The sequence below is a fragment of the Condylura cristata genome, unplaced genomic scaffold (assembly GCF_000260355.1).
Source record: "Condylura cristata isolate star-nosed mole 26May11 unplaced genomic scaffold, ConCri1.0 scaffold00011, whole genome shotgun sequence".
Lineage (NCBI taxonomy): Eukaryota > Metazoa > Chordata > Mammalia > Eulipotyphla > Talpidae > Condylura > Condylura cristata.
This window is the reverse complement of record NW_004567112.1, coordinates 16,176,582-16,202,378: the sequence shown is the minus strand read 5'-3', so window position 1 is coordinate 16,202,378 and position 25,797 is coordinate 16,176,582. Positions and strand designations below refer to the sequence as shown.

The 25,797-nt window shown below is 36.2% G+C and overlaps 1 protein-coding gene across 2 annotated transcripts; it reads right to left on the bottom strand.

The window, feature by feature from the left end:
• Positions 1-1,120: 1,120 nt before the first annotated feature.
• Positions 1,121-25,434, bottom strand: PCGF6 (polycomb group ring finger 6). 2 transcript variants are annotated; one of them, XM_004680471.2, is made up of 10 exons: positions 24,994-25,434; positions 24,173-24,272; positions 23,986-24,082; positions 23,109-23,164; positions 22,949-23,008; positions 21,970-22,078; positions 17,835-17,862; positions 9,539-9,637; positions 4,192-4,278; positions 1,121-2,166 (listed from the first exon to the last, which is right to left on the bottom strand). In XM_004680471.2, the coding sequence occupies exons 1-10, from the start codon at positions 25,351-25,353 to the stop codon at positions 2,110-2,112; spliced, it is 1,053 nt and encodes a 350-aa protein (XP_004680528.1). In that variant the 5' UTR covers positions 25,354-25,434; the 3' UTR covers positions 1,121-2,109. The 2 variants fall into 2 exon arrangements, with proteins under 2 accessions (XP_004680528.1, XP_004680529.1); XM_004680472.2 differs by lacking the exons at positions 21,970-22,078; positions 22,949-23,008; positions 23,109-23,164.
• Positions 25,435-25,797: the final 363 nt, after the last annotated feature.

The window sequence follows — 25,797 nt, the reverse complement described above, 5'->3', positions numbered from 1 at the left end:
TAACCTAGTCTATCAGCATCTTAGTTTACTGCCTGATAGTACCAGGTTCTTTACAAGTCCAGATGGAAGAAAAGGGGTCAGACTCCTAGTGGCTCTACAGTATTTGTAAGTATCTGCCTCTGTAGTAAGATTCTAAGAATTTCTAGTATAACCCATAGGATGTGTATTCTTTGAGTGTAATTATCACCATTTAAATTTATTCTTGTCCACACAATGTCTAATCAGCTATAAGTTAACAAATTTGTTTAATGCAGAAGTGCTTATCAAATAATTCATTTAATCTTCCAATTAAAAAATGTTAGTGTAACTTCTGAGTGCTTGGAGTAGCCTGTCCAGTAAGAGTGTCTTTATATGCCTGAGGTGTTGGGCCACACTAGTCTGTGATAACAATGTATCTTAGAGTTAATGCCTGTTTTTGTATGCCTGTGGCTCAGGGACATACTCTATTCGACTAATGGGCATGTACTGGGGGTCTCAATCACAAGTATACTGTATGGCCATTACTGATTCTCAATGAAACCCCTGAATACTAAGGCCATCCTGGTTGGCAACACTGCACATTTCATTATCAGGGGACTTGAATGTGCCTGCATCGTTAGTGGGAGAACACTGGAAATATATGCCTGGTTTCTCCTAACTCTGCCATGCATGTTTTCCCTTTGCTGATTTAAACCATATACTTTCACTGTCATAAACCAGGAGTGGTTGTAATCCTAGGTTCTTCTAGTGAAGCACTGAACCTGTGGGTGCTCATGTGGATCCCTGATACTAGCATGCTAGTATGGAACAAGAATAAAAATTTTTGGCAATTGTACAAGAGACATTTAATGGGTGATAATTTCATGGTTACTATTCTGGTCATTATCAAGTAATAGCATCTAGTATAGTCAGTGAAGATAAAGGTATCTATTAATTATCAATGTGATGAAGTTTAACTTTGTTTTACTTTTTAAAGTTTAACTTTGAGTATCTTGTCTCAAAAGTTTCTGGTTACTTTCCTATACACCCACAATTAAATATAATTATTTAAAAATAGGTTAAAATAAAATTTTATTAAAAATTTGTATTAAATGTTGAGATTAATACACAATTCACAAATTCTTTACAAAAAGTTGCCAATTCTTATCCAATTGTAATTACGTCTATGCAGATTTGGAAATTTGGGAGTAAAAGTAGGTCTACAAAATATATCTTTTAGAAAGCATTACAATGCCAACGCTAGGCAAAATGTTTAAAATTGAAATCTTTGCATGCAAGTGAGTTCTCAAACACCCATAATTCTTTATCCCAAAGACAAAGTAAAGGGAAAATGAACATTAAGCTCGCTTACTGAGGAAACGATGAATACATATTCTGTAAATTCCTCAAAATGTTCTATTACCTTCAAAATTAGTGCCATTTTAAGATATTGACAATCACACTGTATGCTCTAATGACTGTCAATCAAACATTCAAAGATAATGTTGCAAAGAAGCACCCCTTGTAAGATATGTTAAAGTCTTTCTTACACTAAAGGCTTATCAGATGGACCATAAAACCAAAATGAGACATAATAATTCATCCTTTTTACAAGTAAGTAACATCTCTGTAGTAGTGACACTGTATAAAAAAAGATTCAAGTTCAAAATATGATGTCAACATATAAAAGTGGTTGATAATCCTGTAGTTTACTGAAGACTAGATTTGCTTCTTCAGTTCCAAAGTATATTTTCCCCCTCGAAGGTAACTACCCAAATGGTATTCCAGAGAGCTGAATCCTAACCAGCTCAATGAAGGATAGGATATGGCTCCAACAAAGAAAAGAGCAACCAATTTACCCCAAAGATGAGGAAGCAAAATCAATGTCAAGGTTTTTGAAACCACAAGAAATTTAAAAATTTGCAGCTTTGAAAGTTTCCCCTGAGCTATGGATGCTTTTTATATATAGTCTCTAGTAAAACAGATGCATTCCATCATTCCAAGTTACACTTATAAATGCTATGGTGCTTAGTGCTAAAAGTAGATAAAGTATGTCTTGTACAGCACAAAGTGGTAGCAACTACACATTTCATGGAAATCTTTGGTGAGATGCAATCCTGAACAAGTCTCCTTATAATGCTTCTCGAATTCTCAAGTGATTTTCAGAGGAGAAACCACAAGACCATAATGAAGGACCAGCAGACCATCCTGAAAAGAGGAAAAAAAGCATTTTGCAGTTATTTGAAGCTAATTATATAGATAATCAAGTCAAAGGTGGTGTATTTTTCATAACCTACCACTAATGTGAAATTCTGTCATTGAAAGAATGGGTCCAAACTAAACAAAATTGCTTGTTCATTCACCTCCTCACCAAACACTCCCTTGTCAATGTGCCTTTTTAATGACTCTCAGGAGACAATTCTGAAACTAGCATTTATTACAGTTATTTATGGTTAAATAGTTAACCATACAAGCATTAGAATGTCTTAAAAAAAAAAAAAGGGGGGGGGGTGGGAGAACCGGGGAACCATGGATCTGATAAGAAATGAAAATTTATTTCTATGTAAATGTAGCTCACGAGAAAACTCTGAAAACTCTTAAAACTGGATGAAAGTCTAAAGTATATCACATTCTTTAAAGACTACTTGTAAACACAAGTTTACTTTCCTTTGGTATCCAGTCATCACTTGAATAGTAACTGTACCAGTGATATCTCAGGGGTTGTTGTCAACTTCCCCTAACACTAAATGACTCCAGATACTATGTTTGAGCATTTTAAACTGCTGTTTTTATCTTCTCTCTTGTGATCAAGTCTATATTTATGTATTTTTCCAGAAGGCTGCATACAATAAGCAATCTACTTTTTTTTTTTTTAAAGATTTATTTATTTATTCGTACAGAACTGGGGTACAGGCCAGAGATGCGGAGGGTCAGAGGATTCACCAGAGACAGAGTGGGGAGCATAACAGGCTCCCCCATGAGAGGTCTGCCGCCATGTGGCTCTTCTCCGGGGCAGGTGGGGATCAAACTCATGCGGAACTGGCTTAAGCTTCTTTGTGCTGTGCTTTAACCTGCTGCGCCACCAGGGAGGGCCGCAATCTACTTTTTAAAGATGCTATTTCTAATCTCTGAGTTGGAAGACTTGCTGGGAAAGTGTGCCATGAGCAGTAGGCCTACTCTGAACAACCTAGAGAGGGAAGGTGGCATGCACCTTTGCATTTCCAACTGCTCTAACCAACTGCCTCTATATTTTCTCCACTGCTAAGTTTTTCTGTGGTTCTACTTACTAACTCACTGTAACCTCCTTCTGCTCTTGAAACTCCAAAGAAAACTTATCAGAATTCTAGAAAATGGTACATAGATTTAAGTGCTCACAAAGGCCAAGAAATAACATAAATGAGAATGCTTCAAAAATATCAATGTAGGGCCTCGCTGGTGGCACAAGGGGTAAAGTCTCATCACTATGAAGCTATTGCCAGCCACTGAAGCACAAGTTCAATCCCCAGCCAGGGAGCTGACCCACATGGAGAAGCAGACCTCTCCTGTCTTGCCCACTGCTCCCCTAAGCAGTATATTTCAGTAGATCTGCCTGTTCTGCTCCCTACTCTGTCTCTGCCAAATCCTCAACCTCCACACACCTCTGACTACACCCTAGCTATTATATGCATAAGTAAATAAAATAAATTTTTAAAAAAGAAAGAATACCAGCAGCAGTCCTCTGTCCACTTGTGACTATGCAGGTGCTTCTGTCTACCTACTCTCTCCCTTTGCAAGGCAGCAGCCTCCTGCCTGCCCATGACCTGTACCATACCAGGAATTTCCTGCACTGACCTGCCTCAGCAGAGTCAGCTCTCCTAAAGCCACTCACCTGCAACCATGCAGCCTTCTCTCTGCAAACCTGTCCCTTCTGGGGCAGCTCTCCCTACTTGCTTATGTCTATGCAAGTGTCCAATATCCTGTCCTTTTCACTAATAAACCTGCTCTTTAAATATATATTAAAAAAAAAAGAAAGAATACCAATGTTATAGAATTGAATAATTAAAAAAGTTAACCCACATAAACCATTTAGAATGGTGCCCAATACAGTAAGCACTCTAATTAGTTCTAATTATTATTTATAGTCCAGGTAAGTTTTGACAAAATATTTCTTACAATTTTATTGATAACATGGAATTTTTTTTCTTTTCATTAAATAGCTGCTGTTAGGACTAGGAATGATAACGTGAGACCTACCTGCATTGCTGCGTCACCTATGGCACGCCGAATTTCCCTTAGAGTTTGATAGCGCTCCAACAAGTGATCACCACAGATGATGTCTACCTATGGACAGATAAGAATAAGACTATTAGATCACTTTTCTACTACAAAAAAACCATGAGAAAAAACATATTTACATGCTAGACATTTACTATTTTATTTTACATTTGTTAAACACTCAGGATAATTTTAGAAATCTTTTTTTTTTTAAAGATTTATTTATTTGTGCATACAGAACTGGGGTATAGGCCAGAGGTGCAGGGGCAGTGAGAGGGTTCGCCAGAGACAGAGTAGGGAGCACAACAGGTAGATCTACTGAAATACACTGCTCAGGGGAGTGCAGGTGAGACAGGAGAGGTCTGCTGCACCATATGGGTTAGTTTTCTGGCTGGGGATTGAACTCATGCCTCAGTGGCTTGTGAGAACTTGACAGCACTGAGGCTTTAACCCCTGAATCACCAGGGAGGTGCATGCAGGAAGATGTTTTTAAAAATTCCACAGTAAATGACTAAAGGGTGTATAATACTTAAAAAGACAATTTTCAGTTATTTGAATAATTTCCTTTAAAGGACTATCTCATTTTTCAACAATGGAAAGTCTAACACTATCTTAAAGTATACACGAGGGAACTGATGTGGCAAGTTTGATTTGACCCATGGGTCAGTTTGCTAACTCCTGTGCTCGCTCATTATGTTATGTAATCTCTAATTAATAACACCTTTTGTGGTTTACACTTACCAATTTTTAAAGTGGCAAAGTAAAATTTATTTGAAAATGACTTAAAAAATTGTAAACTATTATTATGTTTTTATTAAATATTCTGCAATGCAGAAGCCAACACTCTTATTGGACTTACCATATTGTATACATTAATAGTCTGGTTAACATTATTTTTCTTTTTGACTTAGGCTTAACTGAGAGATTGGCCAGTTACAGACAATTTGATGTGAGTTTTGTTTCTATAAAAATGAGATAGGGCCCTTCCTGGTGGTGCAGCGGGTTAAAGCACAGCACTAAGAAGCTAAAGCCACTTCAACATGAGTTCAATCCCCACCCCAGCAGAGGTGACCCACATGGCGCGGCAGACCTCTTCTGGCCCGCCCGCTGCTCCCCTCAGCAGTGTACTTCATCAATCTGCCTGTTCTGCTCCCCACCCTGTCTCTGGTGAAGCCTTTCACTGGCCTGTATCCCAGTTCTGTATGAATAAATAAATACATGTAAAAATTTATTTTAAAAATGAGAGAGTGCCATATATATTGTTCTACAATGAAAAATGTCTCATGAACATTTTTTTAAATTAAAAAAAATTTATTTATTTATGCATAGAGAGCTGGGGTACATGCCAGAGGTACAGGGGCGGTAAGAGGATCCACCAGACACAAGTTTGGGAGCAGAACAGGCAGATAGATGAAGCACACTGCTGAGGGGAGCAGTGGGCGGGTCAGGAGAGGTCTGTCATGCCATGTGGGTCACCTCCGGGGCAGGCGGGGATCAAACTCTTGCAGAAGTGGCTTTAGCCTCTCAGGCTGTGTTCTAACCTGCTGTGCCATCAGGGAGAGCCCCCCATGAACAGCTTTTAAAGTATGAAGTTAGCTTTTTTCTAATACCTGCAATGGTTCATTGCATAAATATATGAAAATTTCATCATATACATTTCTCTGATAAATATTTAATTACTTCTGTTGATTTAAATTACGTGTTGATTTTTAAAAACTACCTGTCTGTAAGTATTTCATAAATTATTTGATTCAATGAGTCATGTCTCTAAAGGTGCCACAAACATGACTCACATATTTCATTAGTTGACTGACTGATCACAGTTATAATTTATGACAGGGAACAACAAGGATACACTGCTAGATCTCAAAGGGAAGAAGACTTAAGAGGCTGGAGAAATCCATGTACAGGCTTTCTGTGCTCTGACCTCTCAGTCTAGAGATACACCCAGACTACTCTGCCCTCTAGTGGCAGGAATACAACCAACAGGAATAAAGTTTCTGCCGAGGCAGGCCTGCTGGAGGCTGTTCAGAGTTTTTACTGAGGGCTGGCAAAGCTGGCATTCTCCGCCTAGAAACTACCAGGTGCCAGATGCCCCGAAGAAAAGCAGGTACAGTCTGGGCCCAGTAAGACCCAACAGAGAAATGTTCATATTAGTGTAGGGGACTCTGCAAACTAGGCTCCTAGATACTAGGCAAGGGCCAGCCAACTTTATAAGTAGGCCCTCCTAAAGATAACAGTTTAGGTCAGTTTCATCAACTCTTTTCTGCACAACCATCTACATATTAACATTTCAAGGGTATTTTTTAAAGATTTATTTTATTCATTTATGCATACAATTTCTGGGTTATAGGTCAGAGGTGTGAGGAGGTAGGGTGAGAGGATTTATCAAAGAAAGAGTGGGAAGCAGAACAAGCAAATTGACTGAAATATACTGCTGAGTGGGTGAGACAGGTGAGGTCTGCTGTGTCATGTAGGTTTCTTAGCTCCCTGGCCAGGGATCGAACTATAGTGGCTGCTGATAGCTTTATAGTGCTTGATATCTTTACTTATACTTATATCTTTACTTTACTCCCCTTACACCACCAGGGAGGCACCTGGAATATCAAGTCTTAAAAGATAATACAATATTTCTGGATTTTGGAACAGAATGTGAAGGTATTTATGAAAGAGGAAAAACCATTTCTTTTTAAAAGTAAGGTAACAGTAGAGCTTACAAGATAGAATTTTTCTTTCTTTTAAAAAGATTTATTTAGGTATACAAGAACTGGGTTACAGGCCAGAGGTGTGTGTGTGTGGGGGGAGTATTGCCCAGAGACAAGTTTATTTCTTCTTTATCAGTCTGGCAAATCCCTATCTGTTCTTCAAATCTATTCCTTGACCCCTTAGAGTTAAAACATTCATTCTGTACTCATGTTACACTTACCATCTCTTGTTGCCATTCAGTTGTTTACTTGATATCTTTACTTATATATTGTTCCTACAAAACCCTAAGTCTCCTGATAGCATGAATTCTCTCTCCTACCTTTGTGCTCTTCAGGTGAAGTACATAGATGCTCAATTTAGTAACAGTGGGGAGATATCATGTGATGTATTAGAATCTCTTTTTTTAAAGATTTGGGATCAACAGTACAGTCAAGATCATATACCAAATAAGCATAAAAATATAAAAAAACCCCCTATCTTCTAAGGTAGAATTAACAACAAAATCTAATATCTCTTTCACATAAAGAATGTTTAGGTTCAATGTGGTATTTTCTAAATCTCATAAAAGTAAACTAGGATCTGAAGATGAAACAATGGAGTAACTATATATGAAACAAAATACAATGATAAATACCAGTTAATCAACTATGATAATCTAGAGGCACTGCGGTAACTTATTCAGATGATTACTGGCTTCTGAATTTTGAGTTAACTTAAGTCTCTTTTGGGCCTCCCTGATGGTGCAAGGAGTTAAAGTGAGCATTATGAAGCTATCCACAGCCACTGCTGCACGAGTTCAACCTCTCCTGTCTCACCTGTTGCTCCCCTCAGCAGTGTGGTTCAGTTGATATACCTGTTTCCCACTCTGTCTCTGGTAAATTCTCTCACCCTGGCCTGTACTCCATTTCTTGTATGCATAAATAAGTAAATCGTAAAATAATCTATATTCAGGCCCTCCCTTGTAGTGCAACAAGTTAAAGCCAACCCTATGAAGTGAGCCACAGCCACTACAACACAAGCTCAATTCCCAGCCAGGGAGATGATCCACGGGGTAGAGCAGCCCTCTTCTGACCCGCCTGCTGCTCCCCTCAGTAGTACATTTCAGTCAATCTGTCTGTTCTGCTCCCCTCTCTGTGGGTGAATCTTCTCAACCCCTGGAACCTCTGACCTATATACCCTAAATAAATATTTTTTAAAAGATCTTTTTATTTAAAGATTTATTTATGCACACAGAACTGTGTTTTAATCCGTTGTGCCACCAGGAAGGGCCCTAAATAAATAAATTCTAAAAAAAAAAGGGTATTTGAGAGAAAGTCCTCTTAGATACTGCTTCTTGGTTATTCTTGTATAATTGCGTACAAGTCTTTTGACTTTTGTATTTAGAATTAATAGGTTATTTTGGGATCACTCACAATTCTTTATCTAGGAATCTTTAGTCAGCTATTATTTTTAGCCAACACCAATAATAAGCATAAGTATGTTATGGCTATAAGGTGATAAGTAAATTCCAAATTTTCAATTGTCGTAAAATATTAGTATTATGTCAAGCTCAGCAGATGTCACATTTTGTTGGGTTTAATTAACATGTCAAATTTATAGTTATTAGATATTGCTACTAAAAATTTCAGCCATGCCCTTTCTGGTGGTGAAGTGGGTTAAACTGCAGCACTGTAAGCTGGCCAAGGCTGTTTCATTTCGAGTTTGATCCCTGCCCCAGAGGTGACCACATGGCGCAGCAGACCTCTCCTGTCTCGCCCCTTGCTCCCCTCACTAGTGTGGGAGGCACTCTGTCTATCTGCTTGTTCTGCTGTCTCTGGTGAATCCTCTCACTGCCCCTGCACCTCTGGCCTGTACTTCAGCTCTGTATGCATAAATAAATAAATCTTAAAAAAAAAAAAACCAAGAAACTCATCCATTTGTTTATCTATTACCTTATTCAAAAGCAAATAGTATTTTAGAGAAAAATTGTTGTAGGAAAAAAAATTATTCTATGAAATTTTACATATGGTGGAAAATAACAAAAATCCTTCTTAAATTTGACTAATATAAAAGCTACAGTATATAAGTGCGTATTTTTAGTGACCTACATCACCAGAGCTATGAGTATACTTTTCACTTTTCACTTATGTTCAATAACAACGTGAGGTCTGAAGTGTCTATCTTACATCAATAAATATCATATAACTAGAATGAGAGATCTTTCTGAATCCTTAAATAACTGATATGGTATATATTAGATAGTTCATTTCTTATCTAGGTGTCTTTAGCTGGCCTGTTATACTCAAGCAACCGATAAATTCAAAGATATCCTCTGAAAAAACTCAATAAATAATCTTTTCTCTACTACCAAGAAAGAAAGAGATGGACCTGGATGCTCTTTAAAGTTCTCACATCCTCAGCTTTTCTGTAACACCAAAAGATGGTCACCAGTGACAGCAGGAGAGAGATAGTAAGTCAAATATGCTTATGGCTGGAAGTGGGAATCACTATGTACCAACATTTATTAGCATTTATTATGTCAATATCATAAAACGTCAATGCATGAAATCTTAGAGATGACTCTTTAAATACTAACAGAAACCTTACAACTTTACTTGTCTTTTATGCACATGTACTCTACCTGACAAGCTGGATCAAGACCCATTTTTCTTCTGAGAAATTTTTCTACATGTCCAATAGTTGCTTCTCCTGAAACTCGGACAAACTTCTTTTCCAATGGCTACAAAAATATATAATAGATAAAAAAACTTTTTAGACTAAATTTACATGATATGTATATCCCTTAAAATTTAAAGTAAATGATTCAACAGACTAATAAAATACTATGAAATTTGAGTTAATTCACCTATTAAAGAAGCAAAGTAGCATTTTTGCTTAGCTTCTTTGAAAGGCATATCAACAAATTTTCTTAAATAGTTTACTTGTTTATTTTAACAATTCATAAAAATTAAACCTAGATTAAATTTATTGGCAGAGAGAGAACATCCAAGATTAAATGTCTAAAACAACTCCGGTTTCTTAACAACAAAAACACTGTAAGGGGAAAAAAGGATAGAGGAAGAAATGCTAGACTAAAAAGTATTATATAAATAAGAGATAAACAACTTGCAATGTGTGGATTTTATTTGGATCCTGACTTAAACTAGTCTACAAAAAACTTTTCATGGGACAAACTAGGAAATACAAATAGTACATGGATGTGTAAGGAATTATCACTAATTTTTAAAATTGTAGTATGATTGTTTTTGTAAAAAGTTCCCACCATTTAAAAACAAATTTAATTATTTGCCAATAAAGTTAATACCTAGACTGGGATTTGCTGGGAATTGTATGGGAAGAGAAGTCATGAAGCTCAAATAAAATGAGATTGGCCATGAGTTTTTAAGTATTAAATTTGAATGATATGTACATGGGGGCTCAGTTTACTCTTCTACTTACTTCTGTACAAATTTTAAAATTTCTGTAATAAAGATTTTGTAAAGTAGAAAGAACATCTCTAAATGTGGCTGGAATATGATTGTTTCAAAGGTCTGAGGGATGTGAGATCACAGGGTTTAAAAAAGGAAACTAGGGCCTACCTGGTGGCACAGGGGGTTAAGTCTCAGCATTTGAAGCTATTGCCAGTCACCACAGCACGAGTTCAATCCCTGGACAGGGAGCTGACCCATATGGCATTGCAGACCTCTCCTGTCTCACCCAAAGCTCCCTTCAGCAATATGTTTCAGTAGATCTGCTTGTTCTCCTCCCCACACTGTCTCTGGTAAATCCTCTCAAACTCTCCTCTCCTGAACCTCTGACCTATACCCCAGCTATTGTATGCATAAGTAAATAAGTCTTTTTTTCTTTTTTAAACAGGAAACTTAATACTTACCTGGCTTTTTTTTTTTTTTTTTTTTAAGATTTATTTATTTATGCAGAACTGGGGTGCAAGACGCGGAGGGTGAGAGGATTCACCAGAGACAGAGTGGGGAGCAGAACAGGCAGATCGACGAAGTACACTGCTGAGGGGAGCAGCGGGCGGGTCAGGAGAGGTCTGCCACGCCATGTGGTCACCTCCGGGGCAGGCGGGAATTGAACTCATGCGGAAGCGGCTTTAGATTCTCAGCGCTGTGCTTCAACCCGCTGCGCCACCAGGGAGGGCCGGCTTTTTTTTTTTAACAGGAAACTTAATACCCCGCCACTCTCTCTGAGGCTATTAAAAAATGTATTTTATTTATTTATGCATAGAAATGGGTATAGGCCTAATGTGTGTGTGTATTCACCAGAGACAAGGCAGCCCTACTGAAATATACTGCCTAGGGGAACAGCAGGTGAGACAGAAGTCTGCTGTGCTATATGTGGGTTAGCTCCCTAGCTAGGAATCAAACTCAAGCTACAAGATGACAATATAGTACAGAGACTTAACCCCTACAACACCAGGGAGGCCTTTTGAGGCAATTTTAATTATACTACTATCTAATGCAAGTGAAAAGCTGAGGAAATCAGAACTGAAATAAACCTTTCAGGAAAACTAGAGTGATATTTTTTCCTAGCACTGGCAGAGAGGGAGCTCAGAATGGCTATCAAAAGAGCCTATACAAGATAGGCACATGTTTCTTCCTTAAAAGAGTTCTTAGCCTTCTTATCTATATTTTGGTTTCTTAAGACCTTTCCTGACCATAGATCTATTTGCTATTATTAGCAAGTATTGCAAATAACATCATGTTAAATTCAGGTATTCTAGACAGACAGTCTGAATTCAAATCCTGGTTCTCTCATTTTCTAGATGCAAGTATTTGGGTAGGCTGCTGAACTTTTCAGTGTTTCCATACCCCCATATATACAACAGACATGATAATAATAGTACCTAACACACAATTAGCACAAGGAAAATGAGTTAATGTATTAAAAGAACCACTAGCAATTTCTGACACATAATAGGCACTTAAAGTTACTATTGTACTATGGTCCTTTTGTTCTGTATATGAAGGAACTTAACTCTTATAGAAGGTATAGCTATCATCACGGGGCACTGATAAAATCTAGACATATTCTTTTAATGCGGGCATAGGAATCATCTCAGAAAGCTAGGGCAATCTTTCTAATAAGGAGATAACAACAGTGCCCCAGCTGGAGTCCTATGAAGGCATCTTATTTCTGGTGATGCTGCTTGATTACCAGAGAATACTAGGAGTCTTGAGAGACTGCTATTTTGGATGTCTAGCTAGATGCCTGCATGTCTGCCAATCAATCCCAACAGCAGGCTTCAGGCATACAAGTAAACAGTTCAGTTGTCCTCATTTGTAAATTCTTGGTGAGCAACTCACCCCATTATTTGTTAAAATTGACGCAACTCCACTAAAGTTACTAATGCAGTTCTTTTTAGATCACCTAGGCCAGAATTATATCTGAAAAAAATAAAATATCCCTCATTTGTAAGGGAGCATCCCACCCCACATTTATTAAAATTGATGCAATTCCACTAACATTATTAATACAGTTCTTTTTAGATCACCTAGGACAGAATTATATTAAAAAAAAAAAACCTAAACATCCCAGGTTTATTAGTTCAGAAAATGCTTTTCCTCATATAACTCAAATCCAGCTTTGTAATTAGAATTTCCTTTAGTTTTTTTTTTTTTTGCTTAACACGACAAAAGCAGCTCTTGAACAGATTGATCAACACTTTTTCTCCTACATCTAATAGCTTTCCAATATCTACAAATAAATTCTGAAAAATTATACTTTGAAACTAAGACTATAATCTTTCCTGCCAATTTAATAAGAAATGTGATAAGATAAACTAGTTTAAGATCTTCAGGGAGACTAAAAAAAGGCACTCAGTTATTTTCCAGAATTTAGTAATGCATACCATTAAAAATGTCTTCTAAAAAGATGGTATTAGGCCCTCCCTGGTGGCACAGTGGGTTAAAGCACAGCACTAAGCAGCTAAAGCCACTTCAGCATGAGTTTGATCCCTGCCCCTGAAGGTGACCACGTGGTGTGGCAGACCTCTCCTGACCCTCACCGCTCCTCTCAGCAGTGTACTTCATCAGTCTGCCTGTTCTGCTACCTGCTCTGTCTCTGGTGAATCCTCTCACTGCACCTGTACCCAGCTGAAAAGGCCTAAGAAGTTCACAAACCCAGTAGTAAGGTGAACCTCTAACAAACAGAGTGTGATTTTGAAGTACCACCAAACAGAACTAAGACAACTTGAAGAAACGACACCTTGAAGAAACGACTGATGCCATACATATTTGAGTCAGAGAAGTACAAATTGAACACGGAATGTCTTGTTACATCAGATCGCAAGGATGTTATCATAGACTATAATAGGACAATCTGAAGATCGACACGGATAATAAATAAAACGGACTTAACTACAAATACATTCAGACTGTTAAGTTCAAACTAAAAATAAAAACAACAAAACCTAATTGGTCATGACTAGCGTATATTAATGAGCCACCTTATTTTGAACTTCGTAAGTGTGGAGAAAGGATCAAGCACTTATTCTGCTTCCATTGTTAAGTGTACCACTGGCTAACCAAATAGATAAAGGGAAGTTTCTCTTTATGGAAGCATTTCAATCTGAAAGAAAAATGATAGTATTTTCAAAAAAAATGTTAAATCAGTAGTTTTAGATATTGAGCACCAACGTCTGCTAACATTACAAAGAGACACAGGTAACCAGATATTATGTGTCTCCAGATGGATAAAACACCACCACCTATGAAGTATTCTTGCTTCTATCAAGTCAACCTGTCTAATTAATATTTATAATACTTAACTACCAGTTTACAGGAAAGCCAGAAAACAAAAGAACATGTTAAACTATACCACAAAAATGTAACATCTAAATGCAATCTATGGGGCAAATGAATGTTTTGTCAATAATAAATTGTAGTAAGAAAAAAATAGAAAAGCTACAGATTTAAAGACCTATCAACCAATATAATGAGTGAACTTCATGGATCCTGACTCACAGTACTTAATTTAAAACAAACAAACATTCCAATTGAGACAACTTAAAATATGAACACCAACTAGATACTTGTTAACAAATCAATTTTCATCTGCTAATCATTCTTTTGAAAAATGACAAACTTACAAAACTATTAGAATAGTTTAATGTGCAGCTAGATATCTTTCATCTAGTTTATGAGCTAGGTGAAACAGCTAATATATTATTAACTGTTACTATATTGCTATTTATCTCTCTCAATGTATATATGCATGTATATATATTATTTCCCAGAATTATTTGAGTTAATTGCAGGCATGAGACATTTCACCCTCAAAAAATCAGCAGTTATCTTCTTAGAATAAAGATATTTTCCTATAAATCAATAACATAATTAGGAAATTTATAAAATATTAAGGAAAATTAGCATATTTATGTAACTAGGTCTAAACTTTAATTTCTCCAATTGCCCTAATAATGCTTGTTATATAAGCTGTTTTTTTTAGTACAATCCAGGATCTAATGAAAATCACACTGCATTTTGCTGACATGCATCTGGAACAGTTCTGCTGCTTTGATTTTTTTTTTTTAAGATTTATTTATTTATGCAGAACTGGGGTGCAGGTCATAGGTAGAGGGGTGGTGAGAGGATCCACCAGGACAGAGTAGGGAGCAGAATGGGTAGATTGACAAAGTACAATATTGAAGGGAGCAGCGGGTGGATCAGGGGAGTTCTGCTGCACCATGTAGATTACCTCCAGGGCTGGGGATAGAACTCTCACCGAAGCAGCTGCAGCTAGCTTGCAGTGCTGTGCTTTAACCTGTTGGGCCACCAGGGAGGGCCCCACTTTATTTTTAATCTCTCATGACACTAATATTTTTCTTATTTTTTGGTAGAATGCATGGTCATTAAAAAAAGAGACTCATCTTTTAATAGTACTCAAATATTTACAGATGAAGTGGTAAAACACTGGGCTTTTGTTTCAGAATAATACTAGAAACAAGGGAAGTGGATAGAGGTAGAGAGGAAATTAAATTCGCTATTAGCTAACTGGTAAAGCTGGATGATGGATATATGGGAGTATTATTCTGTCTACTTTTTAGACGCTAAAGTATTTTCATAATTTAAAAATAACTCCTGGGAAAATTTTTCTGGACTAAATTACTTGTTTGTGAAATGCTTTTAAAAGCTGAACATGACAAGTAAAGCTTAAGATTTTCATGCCATAGATCTACATGGTAAAAGGTTTAAGAAATAGCAGGAGTGTAAGAGATCAGAAAAAAACATTGTAATAAAATAAAAACCAAAACAATGAAGAACTATAAACCAGAGACTTTTTGCAGGGAGTGGGAAGGGGAAAAGGATCAAATTTGGTAGTGGGAAGCCCATGAAGATTACAACTGAGATGAAAAATGAACAAAATGAGGAGTAATAGGAAATAGTGAACTATGTGATAAGATATATGCTAAACTTCATTATAACTACAGAATCAAACAAGACTGAAGATGTGTTAACTGAGAAAGTTTAAAAGATCACTTTATCTTAGCAAATTAGAAACTGTCAAAATGTAGACTTATTAGGATCATTTCTTCTTACATATACACACTGCACATTAACTATAATCTGTATCAGACATTATAATGTCTCAAAATTATGAGAGAAGAGCATAGTAATCTCCAGTACACCTATTATATAGTTTATCAACTCAAGGTCAACCTTATTTTAAATATACCCCACCTATGTCTTAACCCAACTATTATACTTCCTGTGCCTCATTTGTTCTGAAGAAAATCTCAGGCACATTTCATTTGTAAATATTTCTGTATATACCTCTTAAAGAACACTTTTAAAAACAATACTATTATCACATTGTACCAATGATATGAAAGATATCTAGTAAATATTCAAATTTCACCAACTGTGTCAATTATGTTTTTATCTAGTAGAAAATGACAAATTTTAAGAAAATATAAAAGATTTCATGAAAAAAATCATTACAGTGGACTCAAATTAAAATTCTCATGAATGCACATATTATTTTTTACCAGATATACTTTTGTACTCCCAATATATGCCAAGTAAATTATAAGAAATTATAAGTTTCTATTGGATTCTGGTTTAGATACTCTGAAAATTCACAGATCATTAAGCTCACCACTGTCAAGTATAGAACTCACTAATTTTAGTATACTGATACAAGCATCACAATAATCTAATTTCAGAACATTTTAATCACCCAAAAAGAAACTCATTATCAACAACTAGTTGTTACTCCCAATTTTCCTTCTTTGAAACTCTGGCAATTTATTTTGTTTCTGTAAATACTTGTTTTAGATATTTCATACATATGGAGTCATACAATGTGTGGTCTTTTGTGACTGGCTTCTTTCATTTAGCATTTTTCAAGGCCTATTAATATTAAATATATATCACTTACCTATGTATTCCTTTTTTTGGTCAAATAACTCATCGGTTGATGGATATCTAGATTGTTTTCCAATCTGAAGGTATTTTCTCAAAACTTCTTAACAGTTTATTTTCAAATCAAATCCAATAAACTTTAGACACTGCAACTAGTTGATATATCCCTGAGTCTCTTTTACTGAATATGTTCTACCTATACATTCTTTCTTCACCTTCTTCCCTTTCATTTGCTGAAGAAACTGAATTAGTTGTCTCTAGATTTGGCTATCACATTGGATTTATTCCTACAGTGGCATTTAACACATTCCTTTGCCTGCTGTAGTTCCTGTAAATTAGTATTTATATCTAAGGGCATGATCAGCTTCATTTTTGTTTTGGTAAGAACATTTCATAGGTGAAATTGTCATCTTACCTTTTTTGATGTGTGAAAATCAGAACACATATCCTAGTGCTTATGTGCTTTTGTGGAAGCAACAAGCTAGTGTTTCAATTTAATTTCCAGTTCTTTCTTCATGAAGTTTTTATACTCTGTTAGCTTGTCTGGCTACTATAGATCACTGGACAGATTATCTTCAGGGAACACTTAAAGTATGAGATACTTACTCACTCCATACAAATGTTATGTAATCTATAGAAATGTTTTACACATACAGAAATAATCTGCTGCTTTTCCACCAACCACACTATGATGAAAGAACTTCCTGAAATTAATCAACCATTAGTTTGATAATTACAACATAGAAAAGGTTCAAATTTACCAAACTTAACAGTGCATTCCCTCCCTCACAATGATATCTAGGAAACATCTACAACACATTTCATCTAGGGAAATACTCATCTATTCCTGTTTTATTTCATGTCACAATCAGTAAATTCACAAAACTCTGTACCTAATAGGTAAAATTCTGTCAAATTTCAGTATAGATTTTGACACCAAAAACCTAAATGGATCAGCCTATATCCTTTAAGTCTACAACCCTAAGTAACTGTTAAGGTCTGATTTAAAAAGCTACCTTTTTCTGAGTGACTCATACCATAGCACCAAAAATGTGTTTAGTGGCACCTGTGATAGTGGGATCTTTAAGACAACTCTGAACTTAAGTATGTTACAAAGGCGTTCTTACCTCTAAAATTCTTACCTCTAAAATTCAGTAAATGGCTGAAGTAAGAAGTTAGAGCAGGTGAACTAACTTAAGCTAAAAATGTTACATGCATATAAAATTTTAGTTCATTCTTAACTTTAAATGCCAGCTATGCAAAAAAGCTTTAAAATAATTTAATTACCAAATTAACATATCATTTGGCTTTAGAATTAAAAAAAATTATTTCTTCTATAAATTTGTTCTAATTTATAACAAATCCCTACTGAACTCTTCTTTATAAACCTATTAGGAGAGCATTAAAGAATTTATCTCATATTCCAACAACTTTCATTTATAAAACACTCTTTATTGTCACTGAAGACAATCTCCATATGGTTGCTAATTTGGCAAATTTGTGTGCTACCAAGTCCTCCAGTGAAATAAATAAAAAATAAAAATAAAATACCTTAAAATGTCCCGTGCCTTCATTAGCACTGAAAAATGAGAGCAAAATTAATCAATAAAGTACTTTTTATGTTTAATCATACAACAACAGGAAAATTATATGAATATAAATATTTGAGGAATATAAATTTAATTTTAAAACATGGTCACCTAACCCTTTATGAAAAAAAACAAATGTAATTCATTGCCATTTCTGCCACCTACTGGTAAGCAAAGGCAGTATTTTATACTACTTTGCATACTTACTTTCATGATTTATTTAAAAGTATGTTCCCTTTTATTAGAATTAATGTGTTATTGACATATAAAAGGTTATTCTTAATATGTAGAATTATCCCACATTTAGCAACTTCCCTTTTCTAATATAATTATTTTATCCCTCTATAGTACAAGATCCATTTCTTCAAAAATACTGTTATATTTCCTGTGGCTTTACTTGTAACATATAGCATAATCACCTGGGTATAAATTATTCAGTTTATCTTTAACTCAGAAGTGCAGTCATTTCTTTATTAAATCAACAGCTTTTATGTAATGAGGGAGACCAGGGGCACTAACTTGTTGACCATCTACTATGTATCAGACATTATATGTTTTTAATTTAGTTCTCATAATAGCCCTGCAAATAACATATTAGTATCCCCATTCTAAAATGATGAAATTAAGGTTAATAACTTTATTTAAAGTCACAGAACTAGTAAATGATAAGGCTGGGATTCAAACTCAGGTGTGCCTAGTATCAAAGACCATGTTCATTCTTCCCTATCATGTTGTGTCAGGATAGACAATTTCATCATTTCCAGAGTGTGCCTATAATATAAATATAATACAGAAACAATATATAAATTATATTACAAATATGTTTACATAATATAGTAATTACATTAACATAAAATATAAAATGTATGCATACGTATTATATATAAATATAATTCTAAGTTTGTAGTATAATCTAAAAGTTATAAAATATTCTACTCATTACATAAACAGGATCTACAGAATCCATGAGGAATGAGTATCTGACTTCTGCTTGAACACCTAAAGAGATAAAGAGCTTCCTCAATGATAAGGGTATCTATTCCATTTGTGGACAACTTTGTTAGAAATTGCTTGCTTATACTGAATCAAATATTTCTCTCTGAAACTTGTATCTACGGATTCTAGTTTTGCCTTTTGGTTCTCTTCAATTCTATTTGAAATTATTCACTTAATGTAAGGATTCTCTTTTTTAGACTAAATAGTTTTATTCCTTCCACTGGCACATATAACATGATTTTCAAACATTTTACCATTTTGGTTATACTTCAGTTTATCAACAACTCTTTTATAAGGTAGCATCCAGAGCTGAACACAGTACTTCTAGTTTGACTAATACAACGTACATCACCTCCCTCGTTTCCTATATACCAGTGAGTTGAATGTTGCATCAAATTTCTGCTCTATCACACTGGTCTCATTCAGAATGTGAGTCATTTTCTTTCTCAGGCAAATGTTGTACATATTATAGCACCACAGACTGTTTTAATCTTTATATTTGAATGACCTTGTATTATCTCAATATATAGGTATCGATTAATAGTTTAGACATGTTAAGAGTAATATATACTGATTCTTTTTATTTTTAAAAGTCATTTATTTTTACATAGAAGAACTGGGGTTTAGGTCTGAGGTGGGAGGTGGGGGAGGGTTGAGAATTCACCAGAGACAGAGTAGGGAGCAGAACAAGTGGGTTTACTAAAATACACTGCTAAGGGGAAACAGCCGGTGAGAAAGAAAAGGTCTGCTGTGCCAAATGTGGGCTAGTTCCCTGGCCAGGGATGAAACCCAGGCCATAGTGGTGATAGTGATGAGACTTATCCCTAGGCCACTAGGGAGGCGCACCATATGTTAATTCTTACAATTCTGCTAATTGCTATTAAAAGTTCAAATTTTGAAATAAAAAAACTGATTACCTAAGAAGTTAAGTCACATCTCAAGGACTACAAAGTGTGAATTAGACTTCAGATGCACACTATCCAGCCTACAGTCTATGGTTTCTATAGATACTATACCATCTGTCTGAGTCATTCTTTTTATGACCTACTTTACACAGACAAACTGAAGAACAAAAAGAAATAGTAAAAGACTCTCTTAAGATCACAAACCATTACTCAAATTTAGGAGGAAACCTATGTCAAATTCATGTTCTCATTCTTATGGTTGAAAATTCACTGCTGACAGGCAAGACCTACTTCAGTCTTTATCTTCCCCCTTCAGTCTTTATCTTCCCCATTTCAATCAAGGCCACCAAGCAGACCAAGTTTACCCTTACACTTATCTGCCATTTGTCCTGTCTTATGATTTGCCTCTAGTAATCTGACTTTTATGGCAACACAAATGTTAACTATTAAAAATCAAATTACAAAGTAAAAATTCAAATACAATGAAAAGTTGGGTTTATCTTGCTATTTTCACTTATGACATTTTGGAGACTGTTCAATATTAGTATTTATACTAGTAATAATTAAGTTCTATATGCCACCATTTAATTAGCTCCCTTTTGTTTATTTATGCTAGATCACATTCTTTAGTAACAGAAAGGGCTAGTTTCAAATTTGGGTTTAGAGGGCCCTTTGTAGTGGCACAATGGGTTAAAGCACAGCACTACGAACCACAGCCACTTCAGCATGAGTTTGATCCCCAGACAGGGAGGAGACCCACATGGCACAGCAGATCTCTCCTGACCTGCCTGCTGTGCCCCTTAGCAGTGTACTTGATCAATCTGCCTGTTATGCTTCCCACTCTGACTCTGGTGAATCCTCTCACCTCTTTGCCCCCACACCTCTTGCCTGTACCCCAGTTCTGTGTGCATAAATAAATAAATCTTAAAAAAAAATGGGTTTCTTCTCATTTTTCCAAAGAATTTTTTTTAAAGATTAAGTTTTATTTATTATGCATATAAGAACTGGGATGTAGGCCAGAGTTGCTAGGGGTGAGAGGATTCACTAGAGACAGAGTGGGGAGCAGAAAAGGTGAATTTACTGAAACTCACAGCTGAGGGGAGCAATTGGAGAGACAAGAGAGGTCTGCTGCGCCATGTGGGTTAGCTCTATGGCCAGGCTTAACAGCACTGAGACTTAATCTTTGCACTACCTAGGAGGTCCTCCTCTAAAGAGATCTTTTGTTCATTATATGGAGAATAAAAAATTTTTTCAGAAAAAAAAAAGTTTTTCACTTCGTAAGGGTTCAGGAAGAATACACAGAGATAAAGAGAACTTTATATAAGCTATATACTAAACAAATGACATAAGCAGCGTAGAATTATAAAAAGGAAATGACTGAGCAGTAAAATAGTTATAAATGACATACATTGAAAGATCTAGATTTTTCAAGAAAGACATTTTATATATTCTGTGACCTATTAAGTATCTTGGAAACTACAGTTTGTACATTTAACAACGTTGTAGCACAACAGAGTACACTGTGGCACAGTGTTTGAAAGAAGTAATTTATGGAAAAATGTCCAACTACTTAGTAAAACATTTAGGCAACATCCAATAAACTTAAGGATGAACATATCCTATGACTCAACAAGTCTACATTCTTAGAGACTATCTCACATATATACAAAGAGATATGAACAAAAAAATGTTTAAAACAACATTGTTTATAACAGCAAGAAAAAATGGAATCAACCTAAATATTTTACAGTACTAGATAAACCAGGATACCTCTAAGAGGCTCAGAGGCAATAGAGAAATGAACTAGAGTTACATATTTCAACATAGATAAGTCAGACAATGTTGAGTGAAAAAATTATGTTGAAAAACACAGCATAATGCCACTTAATTTTGCTTAGGAATAGAGATACATATGACAACATATTAAAAAAGAAAAGAATGGAAATGACAATCGCTATTTTAAGAAGTGAACAGGAAGAAGTAGCCAAAGGCTTTTCCTAAATTATCATGCTTTATTCCTTAAGCCAGATGATGGTGCTACAAATTACTGTACAACTGTTTAGACCTTTTTCTAAGTCTTAAATATTTCATAACTGGTTTTCCAAGACTATCAAGAAAACCTGACTTGAGTTCAGGATGATTTCTTAACTGCTGGAATATTACAAGGTTTTTATTTTAAGATTAAGAGGTACTCACCCAATGAACTCTAGTAATAAAGACATATCAAGTTCAGGGGGAATACGAAACACTGATTCTAAGACTTTCTTAGATCTTCCTTTGCTTGAAGGGACTGGCTGTGGAACAGCTATTTGATAGCCAAACAAAATAGGTGGAGTTAGAACAAAAATATCATAATTTGAAAAATAATTACAGATACTTTATAATATATCAAATATTTTAAAAATCATAAGGCACTCAATTTCCCTTTCTTTAATATCAGGTGAATCCATCAAAGCCAATGACAAACAGTCAGAAAGCCTGGGAACTACTCTATACTGCAAGGCAAACCTGTGTGGCTGGCTGTCACAGGGCCACAAAGAGAGTTAATCACAGCAGTAACAACAACTGTAGCTAACCCTTAACAAGCACTATTATAAATAGGGCTCATGCATAGAAATTTACATGTATCATCTCATTTTGTTCTTACTATAATCCCATAATATAGATGCTACTGCTATTTTTTTTTAACCGTAAAGAAACTGAGGTAACAGTTCAGTAAATTAGGCAATTTGCCTGAAGTATCCATAAAGTAAATGGAAGAAGCAAGATTTAAATCCAAATCTAACTTCCACACTGTGACATTATCACCACCATAAAAATTAATGGTGAAACAGTTACTATGTTCCAGACACTGTTTTAAGTGCTTTGTATTTGTCAATGTACCCTTATAACTTTATAAAATTGTATCCCTAGCCCTTCTTTATAGATAAAGAAACTGAGATACTACATCAATTTGCAAAGTCATATAGCTGATGAAGTAGAACTAGAATCAAACTCAGACAGTCTAGCTCCAGAGTCTGTACTCTTTAATTCATATAATTAAATTATATCAAAACCTTCAAATTTTTTCTTTGATCATTAAAAAACAACTATCATCAAAAAGAACTCAAAGGGAATTAATTTAAATGAGAATTCTTTAATCTATAAATACATCATGATATACACCCAAACTTACCAGGTTTAGGTACTTCTAGACCTCTTTCTTTATAGAAATCATGCATTTGCTTTTTTTCTCCTAAAAAATGATAAAACACAAACTAAATTACACTTAAAATGTAACTAGTAGAGTCAGCAGAGATTCTGGGATCACAACTTTGTAATAAAAAAAAACTTACTTTCCTCTAGATTGATCACTAATTTGTACACTATGTCTTGTAACTGTCGGTCCAACCTAATAAAAGGAAAGGATGGAGAATACCTCAGAATTCAGAAAAATGCATTTTGTGAGACAGTGACTGATGTTCTTTGTAGGTAACTATTTTCTCTTAGGAGTGAAGAGCCCTTTTCTTGGAGGTGACTCATGACTCCTGAGATATAACTCACCTAAGAGAACCTCAAGTAATCATATGTATTCATAATTGTAAGTAATCAGACTCTTGAATAGTTTGCCAAATTGTATTGGTCTTATTTCTTTATGAGAGCTTGAGGGCAGAGACTGTATTTTGAACTTCTGAATAGCCTCTGCAAAGAACTCTTGTATGAAGACAGTAAAATGTAATAATAGCTACTGAATGAATAAAAGCAATCCACTTATAACACTTTCCTTACAGTAGGAAACTAAACATGAACTAAAATCTTGATTAATAAGACACAATGATATATAATAGATAAGCTTTTCTAAAGAGACCAGTTATCGAAAATATATTTATATATAAATTTATATAGTATATACTTACATTTATATTTACATACTATAGAAAATACTTACAGAAAATATAATTCTAAATATATTGAAAATGACAAAAACCTAAACTAGCATCATTAGCTTGAGTGATGGAATTAAAATCCTCAAGAAAAGAGGTCTGTGCTTTTTTCAGTTCCCAGCTGATGTCACAGTGCCTGGTACATAGTAAGTGCTCTATCTGCATTTCTTTAAAGAGTGTATTTTCTTTTCTTCTGAGATGTATTAAGAATTTATTCCCAGTTGCACAACTTCAACGTTTAATAAAAAGTATATTACAAATATAAGTTTTATTTATTTATTCCTCTTACCTGATATTATAAAGAGGTTGTGTCTGATGTACTACTATGTTGCATTTTGGACATCTGTTGCTATAGTAAAAATGTCTTACAATGCAGCTTTTACAAACTGTTGTAAAAGAAAATGGTTAAGTTAGGACGCTCATGAGATATCTCAAAAATTGAATATATTATGCAGAAACGTGAACCATATGCTTACAGGTATGAAGACATTCTGTAATGGTAGTAGCATCTATTAAGTAACCTTTGCAAATCGAACACAGGATGTATGGGGTCAGCTCTGCAAGATTAATCAGGCGCTGCAAGTGCAACAGAAATAATTTTACAATACAAATCGTTACCTTCTCAAGTTCTTAAACTATTACACCCAAAACTTCAATATTAACAATGTGTAATTTCCTTTGCAACATGGAAACAAATTAAAGTACCTCCAACCCTTTCTCATGCTGCTGAAAGTTACAATAACACCAATTTTAAAAAAAAGTCTCCTTCTTTTGATATAATGTAAACCAATTTTTTTTTAAAGTCTCTTTCTTTTGATATACTGTATATTGCTAGGTACGGGTCATTTTTACAAATCACAAAATTGGCAAAGTTTCCAAATATCGGTGGTTCATAAATTAATTCTCGCTGAGTGTATTACCTGACTTGAAGAACTGTGAGTTTTAAAAAGTCAGATTCGAGACTGCCTAGGTGGAGAAGCCTGTATGCAGAAAGGGACTGTCTCCCCCGTCCAACTGTACGCTCCTGCAAAGCAGGGGCCCAGGACCCGCGACGCCCTGCCACCCGGCACGCAGGAGTCTGAGCAATGATTTCCTGAACAAGTGATCTTCAAGAACCTCACGAAATAAGTCGGCAAGGGTCGGGAGCAAAGGCCAGTCCCACCATACTCCGAGGCAAGCAGGGCAGGGAAGGGTAGTCAACTCAAGTGCCAAAAGCTGCAGCCGCGAGCTGGGGGCCGCGCCCGGCCCGCGCACCCGAGGCGCCCCCACCCCGAAGTCGGGCAGGGGCAGTAAATACCTCCTCCTCGTCCTCGGAGTCGGGCCGCCCCCCCTCCAGCCTCAGGGAGAAGTGGCTCATCTCTTCTTCCTCCTCTTCCTCTTCTTCCTCCAGCTCCTCATCCTCTTCCAACTCCTCATCCTCGTCCTCGAAGCGGCCCCGCAAACGGCTCAGGCTGCGCTCGGGCTCCAGCTCTGGGGGCCGGGAGCCCGAGCAGCCCGGAGCCCCCGCCTCAGGCAAAGGTGGCGGACCCTCCTCGCTCTCAGAGGGCGCCGGGGTGAGGGCGGGAGGGGAGGTCGGGGGCGGGGGCGGCATGGCTACGCCTCCCTCGGCCTCGCCTGCGGCCGCGTTGCCTGTGGTCACCACCGGGACCCCCTCCATACCCCTCCACACCTCGGCAGACCCGAGGCGAGACCAGGCGAGACCAGGCGGCGGGGTAGCGCGGGAGCTCAGCCAGCTAGCCGACGCCGCCAGTGCGCAGGCGCCGCAGACCTGCGGGGCCCGCTGGGAAATGTGGTTCATTTCCCTCACCTTAGGCGAGGTGAAGTGGAGTTGCTTAGGTATACAGGCCCGGGCTTGCTGGCAGCATCTGAGAGGACTCTCAGTTTTCCTTTTGAAAAACTGATTCGCTTTTCAGGGCTTTTTTTTTTTTTTTTTAATGCATGAAGTATTACAATTTTCCTTTTAAATTTAGGTATAATTGACATGTAACTTTATCTCCAGATGTGCAACATAATGATTTGGTATTTGTGTATAATGTGAAATGATTACCACAATAAGTCCATTTCTCATCTACTCTTTGCAGTTTTTTGAGTTGTGATACCA